This window comes from Eutrigla gurnardus, assembly GCF_963514095.1.
Source record: "Eutrigla gurnardus genome assembly, chromosome: 12".
NCBI classification, from domain to species: domain Eukaryota; kingdom Metazoa; phylum Chordata; class Actinopteri; order Perciformes; family Triglidae; genus Eutrigla; species Eutrigla gurnardus.
This window is the reverse complement of record NC_139926.1, coordinates 9647694-9671746: the sequence shown is the minus strand read 5'-3', so window position 1 is coordinate 9671746 and position 24053 is coordinate 9647694. Positions and strand designations below refer to the sequence as shown.

Below are 24053 nucleotides of genomic sequence, written 5' to 3'. Positions count from 1 at the left end.
CAACGGTGTAGGAGAAGTCAGTTAAAATACAAACCTTACAATTGAAAAATGGCTGATTTACTGTAGCGCCCCCGAGTGGTCAATTTTAATAAAACTTTCAGGATATGTTCCAGGGACATATGTCAACATAATCTGCAAGTTTAATGATGATTAGGTTAAATATTGTGGAGTTATGTGTATTGATTTTTAGAGCCCCGCCCCTCTGACGTTCATTGGCTAATAACTTCTGAATGCAACGACATTATACAAAGCTTTTGATAGCACTTGACCAGCTTGGTCTAATGATGATGCACAGCAAATTTGGTGAGAATCTGATCTACGGTTTAGGAGGAATTAGCAAAAAGGCGTTTTTCACAAAATTCAAAATGGCGGAAAATTTCGGTAGGCGGACTTTGGTGCCATAATTTAATTTTTTGTAGAGCTCACGGATCTGCATATCTGTGCAAAATTTCAAGTTAATTGGAGTTACGGTGTGAGCTGGCCATCCTTCTTTGCGTTAGGTGGCGCTAGCGAGCCACTTTTCTGTGGCCAACTATGAAACCTTTAAAATATCAAAATTTTCGCCGTTTTCTATTAGCACACCAAATTTGGTAAGCTAATTATTTTGCTAAGGCCCCCAAAATGGCACGCAAAGTGGCAGAAAAATAAGAATAATAATAATAAAAAACATTCGCATTTCAATAGGGCTTCGCTGCCCGACGTTGTCGGCGCTCGGGCCCTAATAATAATAAAAAACATTCGCATTTCAATAGGGCTTCGCTGCCCGACGTTGTCGGCGCTCGGGCCCTAATAACTTTTAAAAACAGAGTTTACAAAGTACTTTGACAGACAAAACAAAAGTGAGATACCAGGCAATATAACACCAGAAAGCCAAACTAGAGCAAGACAAAACTAAGACAAAAACTAACATTTCAACACTGATAAAACAGTACGGTTAATGAAAAAATAAAACCAAATCATTGGAATAAATTCAAACAAAAAGAGAATGCAGTTAATTTATGAACGCATGCCTCATTAGATCCCTGAGCGTCCAGCTCCACGTCGACTACATCACTGAGCAGCTGTCCACCTCACCTCCCCTTTTTACATCGTCAAACAACTAAATAAAACCCTCAAAGAACACTTAAACACACATCAGACTAGGCCATGGTCCCATGCACTCACATGGAGGGGGCGGGACTTAGTGTAACTAACATGGGAATATGTGTATAGACATTTACTGGTTAAATGAGAACTGGAACATGAAGACTCGGCGGCAGCAGTCTCAGCAGCATTCACCTTTGTTCTGTCTGTGCCTGTTGTGAGCTGGCGTGACCACAGCTGGTTAGAAAGGAAAGCCTGAACAGAATGCTGATGCTCTGTTGTCATTGTCTTCCCTCCTCCTCGGTCCTGACCTCCCACCGCTCCTTCTTCAGTTTGGGTCAGCTTTAACGGCGTCACAGCCCGCCGACCCACACAGAGTCACCTTAACCTTGTCCTCAATTGTCCTCATCCTCTCTTTGTCCGTCATTTCTTTACTTTGGTCTCCTCTTTGTTTTCCTCCCCTCGTCTCCCCCTCTCCTCTCTCTCTCTTTGCCATCGTCTCCCCCTCAGGACGTTGAAGGCGGCTGTAACGGCGTCTCCTCCACCATGCTGATCTCTCAGGACTACGCGGCGCTCAAAGAGAACGAGATCTGCGTCAGCCAGGGAGAGAAGGTCCAAATCCTGGCCACCAATCAGCAGAACATGTACCTTGTTTACCGGCCAGCCAACAGCCAATCACCGGCCGCGGAGGGCTGGGTGCCGGGACACATCTTGGGCCCGCTCACAAAGTCCATAAAAGACTCTTCTTCTACTTCCTCCTTCTCGGCGGCGGTGGCCGATGCCAACAACATCAAGTAAGTCTCCCACCCACCCAGCACTTCTTTACCTGCAGACAGACGCACTTCTGGTTGGCCTTCAAACCAAGCACTCGGATTGGATGAGAGAATTGAGGTGACAAACTCTTGCCTACCTGTTTTGTTTTTTTGAATCAGCCCCCAATCCCCAGTTCCTTACTCCTCCCTCCCTCATATACTCCCCTTCCTCCTCTTCCTCCTCCCGTTAAGAACGAACTCTTGGATCTCACAGGAGACTTTTTTTTTTTTTTTTTGTATTTTAACTCCTGATTTTGGTCTTGTTGCTCCTCGGAGGTAGAATGTACAGAACTGGTCTCTTACTGTCCGTCAAGCTGCTGCAGTGACAGTTTAATTTCTGAGCCATTGTCTCTTGACGTTTCTATGGCAACTACATGAAAATGGATTTCAGGCTTGCAACCGAACGCTTGCATACACACACACAAACACACATCCAAACACTGATGCTTTTCATGTAATGGAGTACTGAGGATTTATCCCACAGAAATAGACTGGATAGAAAATCTTGTAACGTGTAGCTGACTCTGGAAACCAGAGAGAAAAAAAACATTGAAACTCATGTGGAGCTAAAACCGGACTCTTATTTCAGTTCCTAACACCCTGTTTTTGTCTTTTTTTTGTCTTTTTCTTTTTTTGTATATATATATATATATTTTTTTTTTTTCTTTAATACTGATTTTGGAAAGAAAAAGAAACCTCGCCTGGGGCATTCAGGTGGACTCAGCCCTGTTCTCCGCAGTGGAGAAGATTTATTTTGTTGTCTGTGGCAATCTACACACGAATTTGGGTTTATTCCTCTTGTTGTTGTTGTTGTTGTTTTTCTGCCTTGTTAATTATTATTTTATTTTACGGACAAAGTTGGATTTTGTTTCCTCCATGTTGATTTTGTTTATTATGCCGGCGGTTCACTGTACAAAGTTAATTTTGTTTTTTCAACCAAGGCTCTAGAACATTCCTGTTTAAAAAAAAAATCCCTTTTGCACTATTTAAGATAAGAAAAAATATGAATGAAGTCAGGCTGTGCAATATGTTGCATTTAATGGCAACGGTCAGCATTGTACTGTTGGTAGTCTAATACTAATGATTTTAAATGTATTTTAAATATGTAAAATAAACCTTTTGGACTTGAGCATGAGTTAGCAAAGCGACGTGAAGGTGAAGTTGTTTTGTTCTGCGGTAGGCTGAAGATGATTGTAGTTTTTAATATTTGTAAATAAACTACAACAGCAAATGTTAAACTGAGCGGTCTGCCTGCTTCTGTGTGCACTGTCATACCACTGGATGGAGTTTCTCAGTTAGAAGGGCTAATGTGTAGCATTTCAAGCATCTGTTAGTAGGAATGGAATAAAATATTCCAATCACTGAATCTAAGTATGGTTGTTTTCACAGTTGGAAGAGGAGGAGTCAGCAGAGGGGTGTTCAGTCAGTTGCAATGTGCAACCACACCACTAGGTGCCACTAAACCCTACACTTTGTCCTTTTTAAGATGAGGGAGATTTAGGAGTGAAGTGGCTAAAGGTGTTGGTTTAGAAGGAAGAATTTAAAAGGAAGAAGATAAAATCGACGGTTATTAAAGTCATATTTGATTTAAGGTTACTTTATCTCAATTATTATTTAATAGATAACAGGGTTTCATTTATCGAGAATGTGACTATAAAGATTAACAGCTGACATTTTCTTCACCTAACAGTAGAGCAGGTTCACTATGCACTATTCACCTTTTCCCTGTTTGTTTAATTTCAGCTTTTTGTATTTGTTGTTACTGTAGTGACTCTTTTTTTGACCTTTTCAGTTTGTTTTTACTAACCTCAACGGTTTGAAACTCCACAGATGGCACACAAATATGAATCAATATTAATTTAAAATGATGAGAAACATTTTTTCATGTTTTTCAGTGTTTACTGCCTAGAACTGCTTTACGTCCATGAATTGACTGAAATTATGTGAGCAGTGATGATGGAAAGAAAAATCTTCTTGCAAGTTCATCTGACTCGACTAACATGGCAAAGTGGTTAATATGTGACATGACACTGAGATAAAGTAGTAATATTAACGATGTAGTATACAGTACAGTCATTATCCGAAAGAATGGAGTCTACAGTTCTCATGTGGGACATAAAGGAACATAAATTAAAATGAATTGGTTATAAATCTACAGGAGACACGTGTTGAACTGCAGGTGTGAACAGGTCACAGTGTTGTGTTAGAGGAAGGGTACAGCATGTTTCTGTTGCTCCAGTCTAACTTTATGTCCCTCTTAATAAAGTGAGACCAGTGTCTATGTCCTTCTGTCCCTCTGCCCTTCCTCTGCTGTATCCTAATGGATCAGAAGAGTCTGGCTGCAGCTTCAGGCAACAGCGATGCTGTCAGGACCCTCTGCCACAACACAAACACATCAAGACTGTACTGACAAACATGATGGAATTAGAGGAACCTATGGAGGCCATAGGCTGACAAACACAATATATCATCATTCCTTCTTTTTTTAAGAAAGCTTCTTAAAAAGAACAAAAATCTGTAATTATACAATGAAAAAAGTATCTCTGACGAAAAGCTTCTCATAAATATAATGTGAATCATCTTTTAGTATATCATAATAATTAAAAAAAAAGTTTCAAATAACATTTCAATTAAAAAAAAAAAAATAGATTGGGTAGATTGGAAAGTGATTTAATGATCACGTCTGTCCGGTCACGAAAAGCAGATAATCATTATAAACGGTTAATTTTTCTTATTTAATTCTCATGATTATAGATGATGTGTGATTCACATGATTATATTTATTGCAAACATATAAAGTAATACAATGGAAACATTTGCTATTTACTGAATTGTATTGACTTTTCAAAATGGACTACTGTTTCAATTTTCAAATGACTGTTTTGTACAAATTAAATTACTGTACAGTTTAATTCAAATACTAGAATAGCTGCATTCTGCTAACGATTTTCCCAGTTTAAATGCTAAAGTTAGCATGCTAATACTACTCAATAGTAAATAGGAACTGAAATAATTGGTGTCAGTGTCTGTCCAGAATGACCTTTAGAGGTGCAATACATTAATGAAGTTGTTTGCCCTCCGTGTGTGTTGTAATTCATTAAGTACATCTGTGTTTTTCCTGGTCTGTATCCCCTTTTTGTGTATAAATACAATGAAAACACACAGCTGAGAAGTGGGACTGAATAGAATCGAATGCATAATTATGTATTATTATGACAGAACACTAAATGTGTAGCCTGTAACTTCCCAGCCACTTGAATGCTACAGAGGGTTCTGAGAAAGTCCTGACAACAAGTTGCCTCTACAGCCAGACTCGGCTGGAGACGGCTGAGCTTCTCTCTGATTGGCTGGTTGATGTTTCTTGTTCCTGTACCGAACAGGAAGTCTCTGTCATGGAACACACTGCGTGCCAGGAAGCGCGCTGAAGCCAAGGACTCCTTGGTGGGGGTCAGAAGTCAGGAGAACGGCCTCCTCCGTAAGCCCAAAGAAACCACACCCCCTCCCCTCGCCTCCCCAGCCACCAGGGCGAAGGGAAAAGTGAGTAAAGCAGCCCTATGGCGCACGCTGGTGATGTCATATGTGTGTGCCGAGACCCCTCACCTGCCCCACTTGGTTTTTATTTTTCTTCCTAACCCGTGTGTGTGCAGACCTGCAACAAAGTAGTTGTTCTGTCCTTATTTGACTCCAGCGATGGTTCTCAACCTGCAGCGACGTGAATTTAGAATTTTGCTGACCGTGCTGAGTGTGGATGTGGTAAAAGCACAGCCAAACCAGGACTTTAGGTTTCGGGGTGACTTACTGTAAGTAAAGCTGCCACTTTTGTAATCCTTCCACACTACATGATTGGTTGATGCCTTTATTCGTGGTGCAAACACTCAAGAAAATAGTTTTTACTTTTCCCCCACAGAATATTTACATTCTTTGTGAAAGTACTAAGTAATACAGCACTTTAATGTGTTTCTAATCAAGTGTCAACTACCTCGCTGTAATCATTCTGCTTGTAAATATGAGTAAGGTTTTGCTTTGAAGTTCACAGAAAAACTATTTGAATAAATAGATTAATTCCATGAACAAATCCACCAATCAGAACAACGCCATTGCAGTTGATTCCAGTGCAAACTGTTATGTCGTAAATGCTTGTGTGAGCAGGCCCTAATATTTAAGATGGCTAAAAAACAAAAACTAAACATGGAAAGTGACATTTCAAAATGTCTGACGGTTGAGAACCATTAAACTAGAACACTGCACATTGTTTTCCCTCATTTTGTTTTACCCCCGAATCCTCATATGCACTGACTGGAAAATAAAGTCTGATTTATTTTTGTGTTGTGATTTATTTCCTCCTCCGTGTGCATGAATAGAGGTAGAATTCACCGACGGATATCCGCTTGATTTGAAATGTGTTTTCCTCTGCTGTGCTAACCAGTGTTTGCTGTACACCGTAGTGGACTAACATGGAGCAAAAAAAAGTGTGTTTATAACTGACACGTCATGGTGATTAGTCCCGTGATTTTAAAGTTTATATGATAGTTGCGGTTTCAAAGTTAACACAAATCATTTTTTGTTGTCTTTTTTTTTTTTTTTTTAACTCGAAATGCATTAAACCACATTATCTTGTATGGAACTTTACTTAAATTGGACTTTTAAGGGCCATATTCCTTTTGGAAACGCTTCAGTCACTTTGTTTTTCTCGATACTGGTCATTAGTGAATTGCCGTTTGAAGCACTTTGACTTCAGCAGTTAGTAGTGGTTGATTGCTCCCTGATGAATTGTGGGATATCATTCTTCCTAAGAAGGAAATGGAAATAAAACAGTATAAGGAAGCTAAGCACAAAAAAACACATCCAAAACCACAACAGCTCTCAGGTGAGTATCAACAGGGTTCTTTGCAAGTTCCCCCGGAACCTGGAATCCCCTTCACAGATAAATAAAGGAGTGTTTTTCCTGGTTTCCTTTACTCCTGTAGAGTAATACACACATACTCCTAATATTCTCTTCATCCGCTTCACTTCCTTTTTTCCATTTATTTCCTCTCTCTCGAATATTTATTTTCTTTTTTGTTATTTTCCTCCCTTATTTCCTTTCTTTCCTCTTCTTCTTCCCCTGCTCTTTTGCTTTTGAGTTGTCTTCTCAATGCTCACCCTTTTCATTCATTCCCTTGTTCTTCTTGTTCCTTTGTTGACAATTTCTTCTTATTTCCTTCTTATTTATCCCCTGCCCTGCTTAAACGTATTATCTCTCACTCTTCCCTCCCATGCATCTCCTTTCCTCTTCCTCCTCCGTTCTCCCCCAGGACGTTCACACTTCAGATGAGTCCGACTGTGACGATGACCTTGACCCAAAAACAGGCATGGAGGTATGCAGGGTTTTTCTTTTTTTTTTTTTTCTTTTTTTGTTCACTTGCATGAAGTTGCAAAACCAGGTCATTTAGTCTTTCTACAACCAGTGGGCTTGTCAGAGAATACATTTTTTAAAATTAGATTATATATTCAAACAAATAGTGTACTTTTTATGGGTATTATATCTTGAAAACTTAACCTCAGCTAAACTTCAACCTCATCTGTTTTCCAGCTTCTCAACCCAAATTTCATCCAGGAAGGTAAGTCGGCCATTCAAAACTTGGGTTTAGATTCTATGAATACTCATTCTGTCCACATGAGGCTGGAGTGCAGGACAACCCCGTGTTCTACATGGGACTACAAGCATTTGTGTTTTCTTCCCGGTGCATTTTAATTCCTCCATGTCACATCCCCAATGACTGACTAAATCTGACAGCCGTTTGAGCCAAATTGGGATAATATTTAATCCAGTGCCAGAACACGTCTGAGTGTGCCGACGCCATGCCAGAATTAGGCTTCACTTGGCTGGTTATCCGTCATGCCTCAATGCCTGCACAAACTCGAGGTGAGAGAAACAGTTTGTAGAAATTGAATCAGACGTTCCGGTCTGGTGGGACATGATGGGAAAGAATGAAATCCTGTTCACAAACCAGAGGGCCACACTGTGTTAGCCAACCACCTCTGCAGTCACATGGCTCAATGGAGAGTATGTTGCTCTCATCTGAAGTCCACATTTAAAATAATATACAGTGTATTCCATGAATTATGATATCTAAATATGTGTATTTTGTGATGCGTATCCTGCTGCAGTGGCTCCAGAGTTCCTCGTCCCCCTGGCAGACGTGGTGTGTGCGTTTGGGGAGACCGTGGTCCTCTGCTGTAAAGTCTGTGGACGACCGAAACCCTCCGTCACCCTGAAGGGCCCCGACCAGAACCCAGTGACCAGCAACAACCGCTTCACCATAGACATCAGGTAACAACACCTGTGTGCAGATCCCTTACTTCCATACCGGCTATAGTCACTCTAATTCCTACTAAACTGTCCTTTTCCTTTTCTGCACGTCCTGCTTCCCTGCTCTCTTCCCCTCCACTGGTTCCTCTCCCTCCCATTTCTTGTCTCCTCTCTCCTTCTTTACTGCTCCACTTCTTTGTCTTTCCTTCAACCCTTGCCTCTCCTCCCTCCTCGTCTCCAGGGATACAGGTGACATCTTGTTGAAGATCTGTAACCTGATGCCTCAGGACACTGGCATCTACACCTGCGTTGCTGTCAACGACCACGGCTCTGCTTCCTCCTCCGCCACCATTAAAGTGCAAGGTAAAGCGCTGGGGTTAAAAGGAGCATTTCACCACAATAAAATGGTGACCGGTCAGCAACAGACTGAAAAAGGTGGAAGTCTAGAGAAAGATTTTACGTTTCCGAAATCATTTAAAAAACTTTAGATGTTCAACAAAAGTTCCTGTCATTGAACCTTCAGAGCAGCTGCTGTGGTTTGTTGACTGCATGTTGCTGTTTTTTCCCCCATCTCCTGCAGGTATCCCAGCAGCCCCTGGGAGACCGGTGGCCCAGGAGGCCAGCAGCACAGCAGTGATGATCCACTGGCCGCCTCCAGCTTCATCTGCTCACTGTACTGTCAGCAGCTACACTGTGGAGTACAGACAGGAAGGTGTGTGTGTGTGTGTGTGTGTGTGTGTGTGTGTGTGTGTGTGTGTGTGTGTGTGTGTGTGTGTGTGTGTGTGTGTGTGTGTGTGTGTGTGTGTGTGTGTGTGAGAAATATGCAAAGAAGTTTTTTTTGTGGTCACATTTTTTTAAAATTTTATTTCAAAGAAAATATGCAAAGAAGTTAAAGGTATAATATGTAACTTTTCTGCAGTAACATTCCTAAAAATGAAAAATTATAAAATAGGTTAAATAAAATAAGGTTATCAGGAAAACTAGCTGAATAGCAAAATTTAGCAACAGTGTAGAAAGAGAAACATGAATTTCTTGCGTGAAACTGTTTTATTCAGTTTGTTGTACCAGTTTTAATCAGCGGGTTGGTTTGGGAGACGAGGAGATCTCTGTGGTCAAAACAGAATCCTAAAGGGATAAGCTTGCTGCAGCGCCGACAAAGGTGGTGAAGACAACATCTCCCATGATCCCACACTACTTCACGACGGCACCAAACGCCGTCTTGTGTCATTGTGTTGACCGAGCCGCCCCTACAGGCAGAAAATTACATATTGTGAATTTAAACCTCTTATCCTCTCTCACCCTCAGACTCGTTGCTATGGCAGCAGGTGGCCAGCAGCAGAGAGGAATGTGTTCAGATCGACGCTCTGATCCCCGGAGGTCATTATCAGTTCAGAGTACGAGCCTCCAACCGCTGGGGGGTCGGCCCGCCATCCGAACCCTCAAATATGATCACACTGCCCAGCAGCAGTAAGTCAAGACACACACAGACACACACACACACTGATGGCTATAAAGCTGATCTAAGCTGTCGGTGTATTAACGGCATGAGGTCGTAGCAAACAAGGGGAAACCACTGGTCTTGCTCCATCCAAACACATCTAATGCTGATACTGACGAGATTTCTTTATCCCCAAACAAACGCCCTTTCCCTGTTGGTTTTAGTCTTTATGCTAAGCTAGGCTAAGCGTGTCCTCATTCCAGCTCCGTACTTAATGCAACGACTTGAGATTAATACTGGTCTTCTCATGTCAAGCTATTTCTATTTCAAAGCAGCTTACAGTAAAGGCATGTCCAGTTTGTTGGACTAAAGTAAAACCAATGTCGGCTTGTTCCGTTACAACTAAACTGCTCCCTCACTTAGGTTTTTAGGTTTTTCCAGAGCCACAGTTTTAGACAGACAACCTTGTTGTGAGGGACATCATGTTTAGGAGTCCAGTCTGGCACAAGACATGTAGTGTTGACAATGAAACGTGTAGAACATCTTCAATCTTCTGCTCCCGTTCTCCGTCCAGACTCTGGGTATGATGGAACAGGGATCCAGTGGAAAGACAACTTTGAGTCGACTTATTCTGAGATCTCTGAGATTGGAAGGTAAGCCGTCCCAAATCATTGAGCTTCAAAATGTCCCAACGTGGTTTTCAGCCCAGGCGTTGAATGTTGCAACTGTTGATTGAGCCTCTGTTGTCCTGGTTTGTTTCACCAGAGGACGGTTTTCAGTGGTGAGAAAATGTCTCAACAAGACTACAAAGAAAGAGGTAGGGCATCCTGACAGACTGACTGATCTCATGCTGTTGTAGTGTGTATTGCTTTTCACTGTTCAGGTTACAGGTAAGGTGTTCTTCTTTGCAGTGATGTTCATATTCAAGATTACAATACATTTTTTCAGTTTTAAAAAGGTCATTGTATGTTTAAAGTTACAGTCAAATGTAATTTCAATATATTTCAGCTTGAAATAAAGGCTGTAGTTTGGTGTATGTTGTGGTTTTCAGATGCAGCATACTGCATTGAGTTTACACACACTGGTCCTGTTAGTTTTTCTATCTATGAATATGTATTTATTTTGATGTGTTTCAGTTCCAGTGAATATTGTGTTTGTGGTTTGAGGTTTTGCACATTACCGTATGCAGTGAGTTTTATCATCTGTGCTTCCAGTGTGCTGTCACATGTCGCTTTTATATTGCGTTCAGGTTGCCGTAAAGTTTGTGAGTAAGAAGATGCAGAAGAAGGAACAGGTGGCTCACGAGGCCGACGTCCTCCGTCATGTACAGCATCACCAGCTGGTGGCGCTGTTGGATACGTACGAGTCTCCCAGCTCTCTGATGCTGATCCTGGAGCAGTAAGTCTGACTGAATTAAAGGAACTCCCGCTTTTATGTGCAATTAGGTACTGAGTTGACTTTAAACCTTTAACACTAATCCAAGATCTTACAGCCAATTTCAAACTGCAGTCCCCAAGCCAATGGCAACCTTATGATTGAACAGCGGATCAGATATTATAATACAGATGGCTGGCTAGGAACATGACTGTTTCTAAGCTGTGTGTGTGTGTGTGTGTGTGTGTGTGTGTGTGTGTGTGTGTGTGTGTGTGTGTGTGTGTGTGTGTGTGTGTGTGTGTGTGTGTGTGTGTGTGTGTGTGTGTGTGTGTGTGTTTCAGGCTGGAGGATGGCCGTTTGCTCGATTACCTCGTCGCCCACGATGAGCTGATGGAGGAGAAGGTGGCGTTCTTCATAAGAGAGACACTAGAGGCCCTGCAGCACCTTCATACCTGCAGAGTGGCACACCTGGATCTGAAGGTGAGAACCGCGTGTGTGTCTGTGCTACATCTATAAAGTCTGACTTGATTAATCAGTGGACTTAAGAGTTATTTTTACTCTTAATTATGTATGTGTGCCTGAGAAATGTATACTATTATCTGTAGAAGCTGACATGTAAATTGTGACATATGGAAGATGCAATTTCCAACTTTTTGTTATTTTTTTTTGTATAATTTACAATAAATAATTAGCTGATTGATTCTGCATTTGTTTTTCTCTGCTGCAGCCTGAGAACATCATGGTGGACCTCCGCTCTCACACCCCGGGCATTAAACTCATCGACCTTGGCGATGCCGTCCAGCTGTCTGCCCACCGCCGCTATGTCCACCTTCTCCTTGGAAACCCTGAGTTCGCGGCACCTGAGCTCATCCGCGGGACGCCCGTCTCTGTCGCCACTGATGTGTGGAGCGTCGGCGTGCTCGCCTATGTGATGCTCAGTGGCGTTTCCCCGTTTCTGGACGAGTCACCGGAGGAAACCTGCGTTAACATCTGCCGCCTGGACTTTTGCTTCCCGGATGAATACTTCCACGGCGTGAGCCAGGCAGCGAGGGATTTTGTGTCCTCAGTTCTGCAGCAGGATCCCAGAAAGAGGCCAAGCGCTACTTCCTGTCTGCAGCACCCGTGGGTGGGCCGTGGGGGTGCACATGGCGGGGATTACTCCAAGACGCCCCTGGACACGACGCGGCTGGCCACATTCATTGACCGCAGACGCCAGCTGCATGACGTTCGGCCCGTTACTAATATCAAAGGGCTGGTGAGCAGCAGCATGGGCAACACGCTGTGACGGAGAGGAGCTCCGAGTGCTTGGACGCTCAATAACAACCCAACTGTGACCACCGGGGCACCCACAATAACACGACAATGTGTTTGAAGCATTTAATTCTCTTTAATATTTAACGATGTGTGAGTGTGAAAGAGATGCGGTGTCTGAATCCTTCCATTGGGTCGAGATTAAGTTTTGCTACGGGACCACTAGGCCACTTGACTCAAATATGAGCAGAAGAAATAATTGAAAGTTATGGCTGTACGATATTTAGATATTGACTAACACTTCCTTTGACCTTTTGTTCACCTGATATCAACCATTAAATATGAAGCAGGTCCCATAAACTGCCTAGAACACCCCATAAGAACCCAAAGAAATGACCTCAAAGTTGAGGAAATGAGCATTTAGAAAACACACTGTGATCAGGCATAATGGCAACATATTAGTTTATATTTGTAATATTTGTTTTAGATGATATATTTGAGGCAAGAGCTCTTTGTTAGAAGCTAATCATATCTTGCCTCTTTCACTTGGATCTGCAGAAGGCCTGTTGCTCAGGAGCACTCAGGCAGCACTGAGTCCTGCAGGGATCAACCTCACTAGCCAACTGGCCAGCAGAATCGTATTCACTGTGAAGCATTTTACCAACTATGCCCAGCTAACATGCTTTGGCAAACATAACATATTAAAGGTTGTGTGAGTTTTGGACAGTGATACTTTGCCTGGCCTGTGCTCTCATAGGGTTAGTCAGTAGCAAAAATGTGAGTGCACTGTGACAAATTTCATTTTACAGGTGCAGTGTGGATGATTTGGCGACATCTAGTGGTGAGGTTTCAGACTGTAACCAACTGAAACCAAGAGTGTAAAAGAACTAAAGTGGCCGACGCGAATACGATACCAATAAATTGGTCGGGTTCGAATTTAGATACAAACGGCTTAAACATACATGTTATAGTCCATTTCTGCCTATATATCCTCCTAAATGTTACACACTGTACCTTTTTAAATAGTCTAAACTGTGACAAAGGGAATCTCATGGATCATAACTAGATGTATCGGAGGATTATACGATTTTTCCTGGGTAAAGAACACGTTGACTGGGACTGTCACTGCATATTACTTGACGCCTGCCTCACACAGTAGCTGCACTAACAAAGTAGACCGTTAATTAGGGATTATTAGGTCATTATGAGGAACAGTGTGATGGAGGAGTTTGTTGTAGAAAAACTGTGTGAATTAATTTGGGTCTAACAATCAAGTGCTTCACTCGATAGCATGGACGTTCTGGTTATTGTGGTGTTGAATGTGTGGTGGTTTACTGAGGAGGGAAAGGTCCACATCCCCACTAACCAAAAACGTTCTACATTCTCCTTGCTTATCTAAGTCACTGGTGGAAAATCCTTTCCACAAAGGAAATATAAAAATGTCTCCTTAATGGCAGAAAGCAAAGAACTGGACTTAACTCGTCTGGTCCATCGCAGGATAACAGACTACTTATTTGTGGAGACCGCAATGTTACCTGTAAAATTTAAACCACTGACATGGAGAGCTTATTGGACTGGATGCAACAGCACTGAACATTGCTCTAATATAACTTTTAATTTATTAAATGTTTATTTATTTTATGACTGAGGTTGGGAGTGAAATCATATTTTCAATGGTGGCCTGGAGCAGTTTGGCCGACGCTAACGTGGAGTTAACATAAGATGAGTGACTCGAAGTTACTGAACAGCTGCTGGACTGCGCAGCATCAGAGTTTACTTTGTCAAATCACAGACTGATCTATACTGAACTGTGCTGTCATGAACTACAATGAACTGGGTTCAAATGGGCCACTGGAAGCATCACTTCATGGAAGGTGAAGCTGGACCTTACACAGGAACACAGAGACGACACCATGGAGACTGAAACCCTTTCTATAGGACACCTAGAATTTGTTCGTATCACTGTTTACAAATGCTTACGTAGTTTACAAATAAAGTAGAATAATCAGGGAAATACCTGCATGTAAATTCACCAGGGATGGTTTAGAAATCAGGTTAGAAATCTGTCCAGTTGTTGAACAGAAAACATGTTGTGTAACGGTGGGAAATGAAACCTTTCTGTTTGTACATTTGCCTACCAGCCACTGTGGTAAGTCACCAACCATAGTGTTTGGGTCCTGTTCATTTGTCTTGTAAAATAGTTAATGTGGCTGCTGAACTGGATTTAGACAGAAAAGTCCATTTACTGTCTTGTTTCTACTGATGAATGTAAAAAATATTGTCGAATGTGTTCTGCCATCACAAGTGCTGTCCTCTGCTTTCACCAAATGCTTACGCCTTTAAAGTGCTCCCTTCTGACCGCTTTGCATCCTCACCTCCCCCACAAGCATTTAGTGTACAACAATAGTAGGCCTTTATTTTCATGAAGCGGAACAAATGAAACAAATATAAGCACGCCACTGTCCTGTAGAGGCGACTTTCACCTTTGTCTAGTATAACAACCTCCATGAAAATCTTCGGCTGGGTATCAGTACTCAATACCTTTAAAGGTATCAGCCAAAAAAATGCAGTAACAAGAACTGTACGATTAGTACAATATCTGCAATTGATCCTTTTTGTACCCAGATCTAGAAAAATCTTCTGTTAAAGCCACGTTCACCAATGTCTGTTACAGCAACATCCATGCAAATCTAGGGCTGGGCATCGTTAATCGATACCTTTTCAGGTATCGGACAAAACAACCCAGTATCAAGTTACATACGATAAGTTTAATACTTACATTTATCCTTTTTGTGCAGATGTAGAAAAAAATCAACTATGTTTATGGTTTTGCTCACAGCCAATCACTGCAAGGGTTACGTGTGATTGGCCCACTACCGCAGCAGATACAACTCATATCGTCTGTGAACGATATGTGGTGAAGTCGAGCCCTGGGGTTTGTTTGTGTTTTTTTTTTCAAAAGTATGGCTATAGCCTACCTGCTTGTGACATCTGATGAAAATAAATACAGTGGTGGTAGCATTTTATGCAACTGAATGCTTCCATTCACTGGATGGGTATCAAATTAAGTAAAGGTAAATGAAGAACTCAATCACTTTAAGTACAGGACTGTTTATTGTACCGGTATAACTATTTTTTTTAAATGATATCCTGCCCTATATGCAGCAGCTGCAATGAGATCTATTCAGGTATCGGTGAAAAAGAGTGTTAATCTCATTGGCATCTTCTCAGCAGGGACTTTGGAAATGTTCAGCTTCCCAATGGGAGAAAGAGTGAGGTTGGGAGCACATGTTTCACCTTACTAAAGTGTCAGAGATACAATTATCTCATCATCAAACATGGCAACATACATAAACAATACAAAGCATTACTTTTTACATAGTATAACAATGTATTCCTTATACAAGGAACAGTGTTTTGTTTAATGGTTAAAAATGATAAGAAGTACTTTGAGGTAACTGCTAACGATCATAGTTGAAGCTGCTACTGTATATGCTGTTGACAACATTAGTGAGGAAACAATCGGCATATTAAATAAAACAATGGCGTAATCAATAAACTGCAGCTCAGCAAAATAACAGTTGTTGTATTTTATCTTGGTTCTATGGAGACTCAAAGTGTTATATTAGAATCAAACTTAGAGTTTTTCAATATTATGTCATCCATGTTTTAAACCAGACAAATAACTATTTGTGATAAAAATTCTCATCAGAGGAAATTGGAATATGAGATTCACACACATGGACTCAAAAGAAATGTTGAAATTAAATAAAAATAACATGCAGTAATGTTTTTGTGAAAAGTAGCGGGATTATTCAAAGGTGCTATTGACGACATTGACAACATTCAGCCACTAGATGTCGCACTCGCACGCCACCCTTTCATTGCATTCCACGTCACAACACAGCTGTTGCTCGAAGTGCATGCGCCCTCAATTGGTTGCCAGTTCATGCACAACCTGCGTTTTCATGGTCGAGTGGAGTAACAAAATCATGTCAAGCGATACATATTTCGTGGTATGAATTAATTTTGCAACACGTGGGTTGCATACATTTGGGTTACTTTTCCGGTGGTATTTCAAAATGCATGTAACGTGATCCATCAATAATCCATTTTTCCGTTTTGTTCAGACTAACTGGCAACCCCAAAGACTCTTGACCCCTGACTACGCAGAGATACCACGTGATACCAACGTCCTTATTCTATTGGCTAACAAGCCTTGCTAGAAAGCGCAGCCACACATCACACATCTTTTTCTTTTCTTTTTTTCATCACACATCTACACAGAGGCAAACAAAACATTCATTTTAGACCAGTCAATTTTTTTTTAATTATTAATTTATAATCAAAAATTATTTTTCATGAGAAGTGATACTTTGATTCTGCACCTTTCTAAAAGCTCTGTGGATGTATTCTTTTTATTATTTAAAAATTATTCGTTTAAATAAAAATGTTATCAATATGGCCTTCAACAAATTTATGTTTATCACATGTTGCAGCACACGCATTATTCAATAATATCTTATTTTTATTTATTTAATAATGAACAAGTTTGGCCTCCATACATTCAGACCTTGCCAATTTAGTGAGGAGATTCAGAGTAGATTCTCTTGAATGGAACACTCTCACTGCCTTCAACAAAAGTGCTTTGACTGTACAAGAAAACAAACACTGTTTATCAACTGTTGAAGGTTATCCTGGTTTCAACTGAAACAGTGAAATCTGTTCTCTGCATCCGAGTAATTTAGCCTAGCACTCACGGTATTCATGAGAACCCAGCCTTAAAACGCATAACATTTCAGAAACTCAACAAAATATTTAGGATTTCCTGGGGTCTTTGTTTCTGTGTTGTTCAAATGAATAGTTTCCCGTAAAGACTACCATTCATTCTTTTCCAATTTTTTTCATTCCCAGTCTGCCCATCTAGATTTAAAAATATGATAGTGCAGTAGTAGTGTACACTATGTTAAGTACTACATAGTACAGCATCACCCTGCGGTTTGCTTCAGTTGTTCTCTTAATTCTCTGAAGAACAGAGCTGATCTGTCAGTTATCTAAACCTGAAAAGTCAAAGTCGTTCATTAATATAGGCCCAATTCACACCTGCTTTTCATTTTAAGGTGGTGGATTATATTAAAATACAAATTATAGCCAAAATGCATCAAGAAACATATTCTGATCACAGCAAACATGTCACAGGTCGTCTGAGATATGATTTCAAGACAAGCAAACAAAATTTGCATGGAATAAACGTTACTCAAGTGCTCAACATGGATATTAGTAGGCTATTCATTCAATATAACGTTATCGAGTAAGGCCTATATTGAGTCAATATTGAGTCAAATTTGCAGTTTCGGTCATATCTTTCCGTCTCAATAGTTGTTGCCAAGGTAGTTAACAGCGACCCTGGTGTGAATGGTGGCAGTTTGCATGTGTTGGCATGTGTTAGCATAACGGCGTTGGCCAGTAAGCTAGTGGGGTTCACTTCACCAGATGTTTGTCTCAAATACTCAAGTACTTAAATAATTAAATGCAAGTACTGAGCTTAAAATGGTCATAACAGTGTTAAGTTAAGGTAAGGTAACCTTGTCTGAAGCTCAATGTTTCACCTGTTCAGGAGAATGTTAGCCAATTCTACGTCAGTCTTAAAAAGTCCTTCTGCACTCTAATGGTCTCCATCTTTCAAATGCATCTCCAATGCTTACCTGTGTTGTGTACCAGGTCTCTGGTCATGTCAATTTTTATAAGATGCTGTGGCTTTTTAGGTGGGGCACACTCCAATGCTATGACCCAATTTGTGTGTTTGCTTCTATGGCTGCAGCACGCTGTGTTTGCATATTTGGAGATGTCAAAGGAGAATTTGCTGCCTGTAGCACTGTTCTTGGAGAAGCCAGTGTTTTCAACGTAGCCTATAGCATGTTGACGAATATTTTTTTGATCCTGTTTGAAATACACCATTTAAAAGATAAATGTGCAAGTCAAGAAAGCTGCAGTTTGTCAAAGCTTCATTCAGTTTTGTGTGAAAATGCTCAGTGAACTACATCTCCTCTCTCGCGCAATGTGCGTCACAAACACCGCAGTTAGCCTGGCTTGCTAACTTGCTAGCGAACTTAGTTATGCTCCATCACAAATGTAACGTCATCTTACCTGATGTGTTTTATCCACCGATTCTTTATTATCAGCTGGGAAGTGAAAGAACATATGGAAGCCCGTTTCCGCCAGTGTGATGAAAGAAAAATAATCCTCCTAAGCCTATCTCAATATATTGACTTAGTGTATCTCAAAATAATGACTTAGTATCTCATGATAATGAGATAGTATCTCAAAGTAATGACTTAGCATCTCAATATATTGACTTAGTATCTCAAAATAATGACTAAGTATCTCAAAATAATGAGATAGTATCTCATGTAATACTCTGATAAATGTCAGATGTATTTATTTCATTTTTTTATGGGAATAAGTTACACATAAAACAGCAGTCATAATGGTGAGGTTAAAAGTTACATAAATAATAACATTGATATAAATAACATATTAAAAGGTATTAATTATTTATGTTTAAAATGGGTGATATTAAAAATATCATTTCATGGGTTTGAATGCTTTAAAAAGAAGTTAAAAAGTAATTCTTATTACTTTGTTACGGGCGTGAGTTCCTGACCTCAGTTTTTTTCACTTCCGGTTAGACGAAAAAAGGGAGAGGGAGAAGAAGAAGAGGGAGCAACGTGAAATGGCGTAGAGTCGTTTGTATTGGACTGTTTTGGTGTTGGACTGTGGGTTTCGTTTCATCATCGGACCGTGAACTGTTGTCGGAAAACGCGTTGTGTGGTTGAGTTGGACTTTTCCCTGCCGCGTTTATGTTTGGAGGACACGAAGCAAGTTCGGCTAAGTTAGCTAGCAGGAGCTAGGCTAATGGCACGGTCATTGTCGAAAGGAGGCACCGCCTTCGCGGACGGGAGGAGCTTCGCCGGGTCGTCTAGGAGAGTATCGCCGACGAAGGCTGCTTCGCTTCTGCCGAGGGAGACGAAGCTTCGTAGCCGCGAGCTGCTGCGGGCGGAGACCGTTGCGACCGCGACGAAGGTGCTATTCGTCAGCTGCGACCGGGTCCCGCTGATTTCACCGACACACGGAGGTACCGTCGTTATCAAAGGTTTCCATCATGAGCTCCAACTAAAGCGCGCCAACGAAACTAAACTAAGAGTGCACTCAAAATTAGATAGTCTGAGGGACAAACTATTACTACCCGGGTTTCTATTTTCTTTGTTTTCTTAATGATGAACGTGTTTCTCCTGCATACTTTTTGAATATTTTTTTCTAAAATTGATATCCTGTGTTTGTATTATTGCATTGTGTTTTTTCCTTTTGAAGTATACTGTGGTGAAGTTAGTTTGATGTTGGATATTCGGCAGATATTCGGATATTCATTTTGGGTCCATCAGCCATTCCTATTGTGCTTTCACTGAGGCTGTATTTGAAACCGCATACTACCGTACTGCCTACTACATACTGCCTACTACATACTGCGTTAGTATATACTGTATACTGCGTACTGAATGTGGGATTCAGTATGCTACTTCAGCAGACCGACGCCGTTCACACCGCAGTATGCAGTATGTAAGTTTCCCAGAATGCATTTCCTGGCGACCGGCAGCGGTAGTTGTAAAACAGGCGCAAAGCTGTTTTATTTCCCGCTGTAGCGCTGTTACTATGTCACTTTATTACATTTTAATATTTTTTTCGACAGTATGAAAGGTGAGCAGAGGCGGGAAAAAACTGAGGGAGACAAAGGAGAAAATTGAAAACAGCAAAATAGATACTGTAAATGTCGTATTTATCAGTCGTAAGAGGCCACAATGTGGCACAAAGAAGATGAAGGAGGGAGAGGACCAGGATGAATCTTCTTTCAATCATATGTGAATATGAATATGAAGCCAATGTGTTGTAAACCAAACATTTATAAGTGTCAGTTAGGGGCAGTTGTAGTTCTTAACCTGGGCATACAGTTGTGTCAGATAAGTCAATAAATAATATTCAGAGATAAACACGTTTATTAAGAAACAATTTATAAGGCCTTCTTGAAACAGTTAACTTAAAATAAGAGAACTTGAACAGTCATGTGAAGTGATACAACAAAGAAAAAACATTTGCCCCTGCTCCCACAGGCTGCGCCTCGAGGGCAATATTTACAATTAAATGCCCACACTCCTGTGGTCCGCCTCTTCTTGGGAGAGGGGGACTTAAGGCGAGACTTCCGCCTTTCAAGGCGGACAGTAAATGCCTTGGTCCAGGCTTTGGGGTGTGGCAAGGACCACAGATGGGGAGACGCCCTGGAGGTTGCAGTCTTCCTCTCCTGGCTGGCCAGTGCCACCTCGTATCGGGTGGTATCGGAGGCCTTCGATATCCCCACCAGCACAGTCCACGATATCGTGCATCGGGTGGCAGACAGCATCATGGCCATCTATGCCAGGGTGGTGCATTTTCCTGCTGCAGATGAGCTGGAGGGCATTGGGGAAGGCTTTGCCCACCTTGCTGGCTCCCGTGCCTTTTGCCGTGTTGTTGGCTGCATCGACGGGACGCACGTCAGGATAAAGCCACCTGCAGCAAACAAGGATGATTACCTGAACAGGTATGCTGCATACAAAGTTCTATTTAATCCCATCTTAATTAGGGCTGCAACTAACGATTATTTTCATTATTGATTAATCTGAAGATTATTTAAATAAGGAATCGATTAGTTGTTTGGTCACTAAAATGTTAAAAAATGTTGAAAAATATCAATCAGTGTTTCCCAAACCACACGATGACGTCCTCAAATGTCTTGTTTTGTCCACAAACCAAAGAGATACTCAGTTTATTGTCATAAAGGAACAAAGAAACCAGAAATATTCACATGTAAGAAGCTAGAATCAGAGAATTTGGACTTCTTTTTTCCACTCAAACCGACACTTTGAGTATCAAAATAGTTGACGATTAATTTAATAATCGATTATTGTTCAATTAATCGATTAATTGTTGCAGCTCTAATGTTAATGTGAACTATTTAGTGATTTTTTAAAATTTTTCTTTTTACACAGGAAGCTTTTCCACTCGATCCAGCTTCAGGCGGTCTGTGATCATAAGGGTTTCTTCCTGAACACATTCACTGGTATGGATGGTAAATCAATATTTAACAGGATGATAATAGGCCTAATTACTTTGACCTGGATTACATTGATATGTGATTTTTAAATTTTTTTGAGGAATATCGATTGCTTTTATTTGTGATTTAAAAAGGTCTGTATCAGAAGTGTTTACAATCAAGTACTCATTTTCTTTTTTTTCACGACCACTACTTTACAGGCCTACCTGGTGCAGTCCACGATGCACGGGTCCTGCGGTGGAGCTCGATGTACCATCGGCAGCTCTACCCTCCTCCGGGCTGGATCATCCTTGGGGATGGGGGTTATCCCTGCCTGGCGACACCTATCTCCCTCATAACCCCGTACAGGGAGCCGGTGCAGAATCCTGTGCAGGCCAGGTACAACCGGCATCACTCCAGGGCCAGATGTGTGGTGGAGAGGACATTTGGGATGATGAAAACCCGGTGGCGCAGCATCTTCCTGAAGGCTCTTGAGGTAAAAGAGAGCATAAGATGTGTGTAAATGTAACTAGTACGTAATGGCTGACAGCTGAGCAGTACATTATACAGAAGTACAGGTAAAAAAAAATAGTTTACACAGCATTTTAATAAATTAGGATTAAAATGATTTTGGTTTAATAACTATGCAGTTACATAACTCACCTCTTTGTTTCTGTAGGTTAAATCTACCTTTGTCCCGGTGGTGGCGTCCACCTGTGCCTTCCTCCACAACCTCTCCATCCACAACGGGGATTTGGTGGAGCCAGATGTGGAGGAAGGGGTGGACCATGGAGACGAGGAGGAGCAGGCATACCAGCCCGGAGACCAAATGCCAGGGGACAATGTCAGAGACAGACTGGCAGCAGAGGTCTCAACTCCTGGAGCCGTCATCCCTGCACTGCAGGAGCATGACTATTAGTCACAAAGAATTTATTTGTATATATTATTTTGTATATAGTTGACATAAGTATAAGCCTGTGAAGACAAACTGTAAAAATAAAATCTACTATACAAATAGAATGGCACTGCCTCGCCAGGATGTTTTTAGTTAAGGAATTTTTGGAAATGTACCTGAGGGTTAATAGTAACCATTCTCAAAACAGTATTAGCAACTAGGCAATTAATGTCATGCGTGTTCTCCCAAAATCTTTTTTTTTTTAAACAATGTGCCTCATCCACCTTCATTGTGATACAAAATATAACATACAATAACATTTATGCAAGATGTCATACTGTTTTCTGGGATGACATAATTTGAACACCAGTGACACTAGAAACAAATATAACCAGACAAATGCAATTTATTTTTTAAAAACTTTCTCCAACATCAGCATCAATGACTTCTCCCTTCTCTCCTCCCTTTCTGCATTTTCTTTCTCTCTGTGCTCAGTCCACTCTCTCCATTCTCTCTCCCTCTTGTCTTCTCTCTCCAATCGCTCTCTCTCCTTCCTCTCCTCTCTCTCCAGTGCTTCTCTTTCTCGTCTTTCCTCCCTCTCCATACATATTCTTTCCCTCTCCTCATCCTTCTCTGAAACTTGAGAGAAGAGCTGAAGCCACTCGGACCCCCTCTTCCTCTTGGCCACTGGTGGCTCTCAGGTGGCTTCCCTTGGAGAGGGAGGAGAGGCCACTACCACATCCTGGCTGGATGAATCAATTGAGACCGGAGGCACAATGCTGGGCCTCCGGCCCAAAAACTCATCCATCAATTTAAACCACCTCGAGGATGCGGCAGTGGCCTCTCCTCCCTCTGTGCTTACTCCCGTCTTGGGGGCTTTCAACTCCTACACAACACAATACACACACACTTGAAGCATCTTAAACATTTATACAACCTCATTTATCTTTTATATTTTCTAATTTAACATGTCTTGTGTACCTCTATGTTGACAAGTGATTGCATTGCAGAAGGTCTAACAGAACGTGTGGAGGCCACTTTGCCAGCTTGATAACTTACCTTATATTTTTGTTTCAGGTTCTCCCATTTTCTTTTTACCTTGGTGGGCTCCACCTTCCCCACCAAGGCATTTACTCTGACAAACTCTCTGAAGAAAATAACATAAACGTAGTTACTTCAACAACAAGTTAATCCAACGTACCGGTATTATAATTCTAAAATCTAACAGAGGAGCACGACAAGATGAATTATGTAAGACTATCGCCTTCATTAAACGGCTTCTGAGTAATTATGATGGTTAACTGACTTATTGCAGGAGCTACCACGTCTCCCTCTGTCCCTCCCTCTCCCGAGCAACATCAGCGCCCACGAACCGATATCCCTACCAACTGTCCCTCGTCTCAGCGGCACCGTGACAGAAATGCGCGCCGTAACATGTAAATTATTTAGCTTTTATATACTTAACTATTCAATTATTCAACTATTAACCACCAAACTTACTCGACACCCTTTTGGGCGGCATTTCGCCTTCCGCTGAAAAGGCTGTCGTTGGCTGTGCGCCACTTGATCAGCCGCTCCGTGTCCTGCTCTGTCCCTAATAAAAAAGAAATAAAACACGATACGTAACGTTACATTAGTGTTTTGTTGTTTTCTGATCACTCACGTACACCAAATTAAGAAAGAGAAAATTTAAATGTGATACTTACATTTGTATTCCCCTGGAACGCTCTCTTGCTCCGCCATTACTCGATTTATCCAGGCTCCAGCACATTGCAGTGTGGGAAACA

At 41.3% G+C, this 24053-nt stretch overlaps 3 protein-coding genes across 6 annotated transcripts in view; 1 reads left to right on the top strand and 2 right to left on the bottom strand.

Annotated features, from left to right (window-relative positions):
• Positions 1-15931, top strand: part of kalrna (kalirin RhoGEF kinase a) — a 138394-nt gene extending 122463 nt beyond the window's left edge. The window contains exons 56-68 of one of the 4 annotated variants that reach the window (XM_084023806.1): positions 1594-1877; positions 5276-5432; positions 7190-7252; positions 7468-7495; positions 8046-8208; positions 8429-8550; positions 8768-8899; positions 9493-9654; positions 10200-10278; positions 10391-10442; positions 10875-11023; positions 11341-11479; positions 11727-15931. In XM_084023806.1, coding sequence (XP_083879932.1) covers positions 1594-1877; positions 5276-5432; positions 7190-7252; positions 7468-7495; positions 8046-8208; positions 8429-8550; positions 8768-8899; positions 9493-9654; positions 10200-10278; positions 10391-10442; positions 10875-11023; positions 11341-11479; positions 11727-12284 — 2088 coding nt within the window. In that variant the 3' untranslated portion in view covers positions 12285-15931. Of the gene's footprint in view, positions 1-1593; positions 4134-5275; positions 5433-7189; positions 7253-7467; positions 7496-8045; positions 8209-8428; positions 8551-8767; positions 8900-9492; positions 9655-10199; positions 10279-10390; positions 10443-10874; positions 11024-11340; positions 11480-11726 lie in introns of those variants that run through there. The other 3 variants (XM_084023807.1, XM_084023808.1, XM_084023809.1) reach the window with 3 other exon arrangements.
• Positions 1-24053, bottom strand: part of LOC311021713 (uncharacterized protein) — a 441358-nt gene that overhangs the window by 296954 nt on the left and 120351 nt on the right. The window lies entirely within an intron of this gene.
• On the bottom strand, positions 20296-22262 carry LOC311022379 (uncharacterized protein; the record flags this gene model as incomplete). The annotated part of the gene is made up of 3 exons (XM_084023581.1): positions 20296-20848; positions 21599-21861; positions 22035-22262. 3 exons carry the CDS (start codon positions 22260-22262, stop codon positions 20512-20514), a joined length of 828 nt encoding a protein of 275 aa, XP_083879707.1. The 3' UTR covers positions 20296-20511.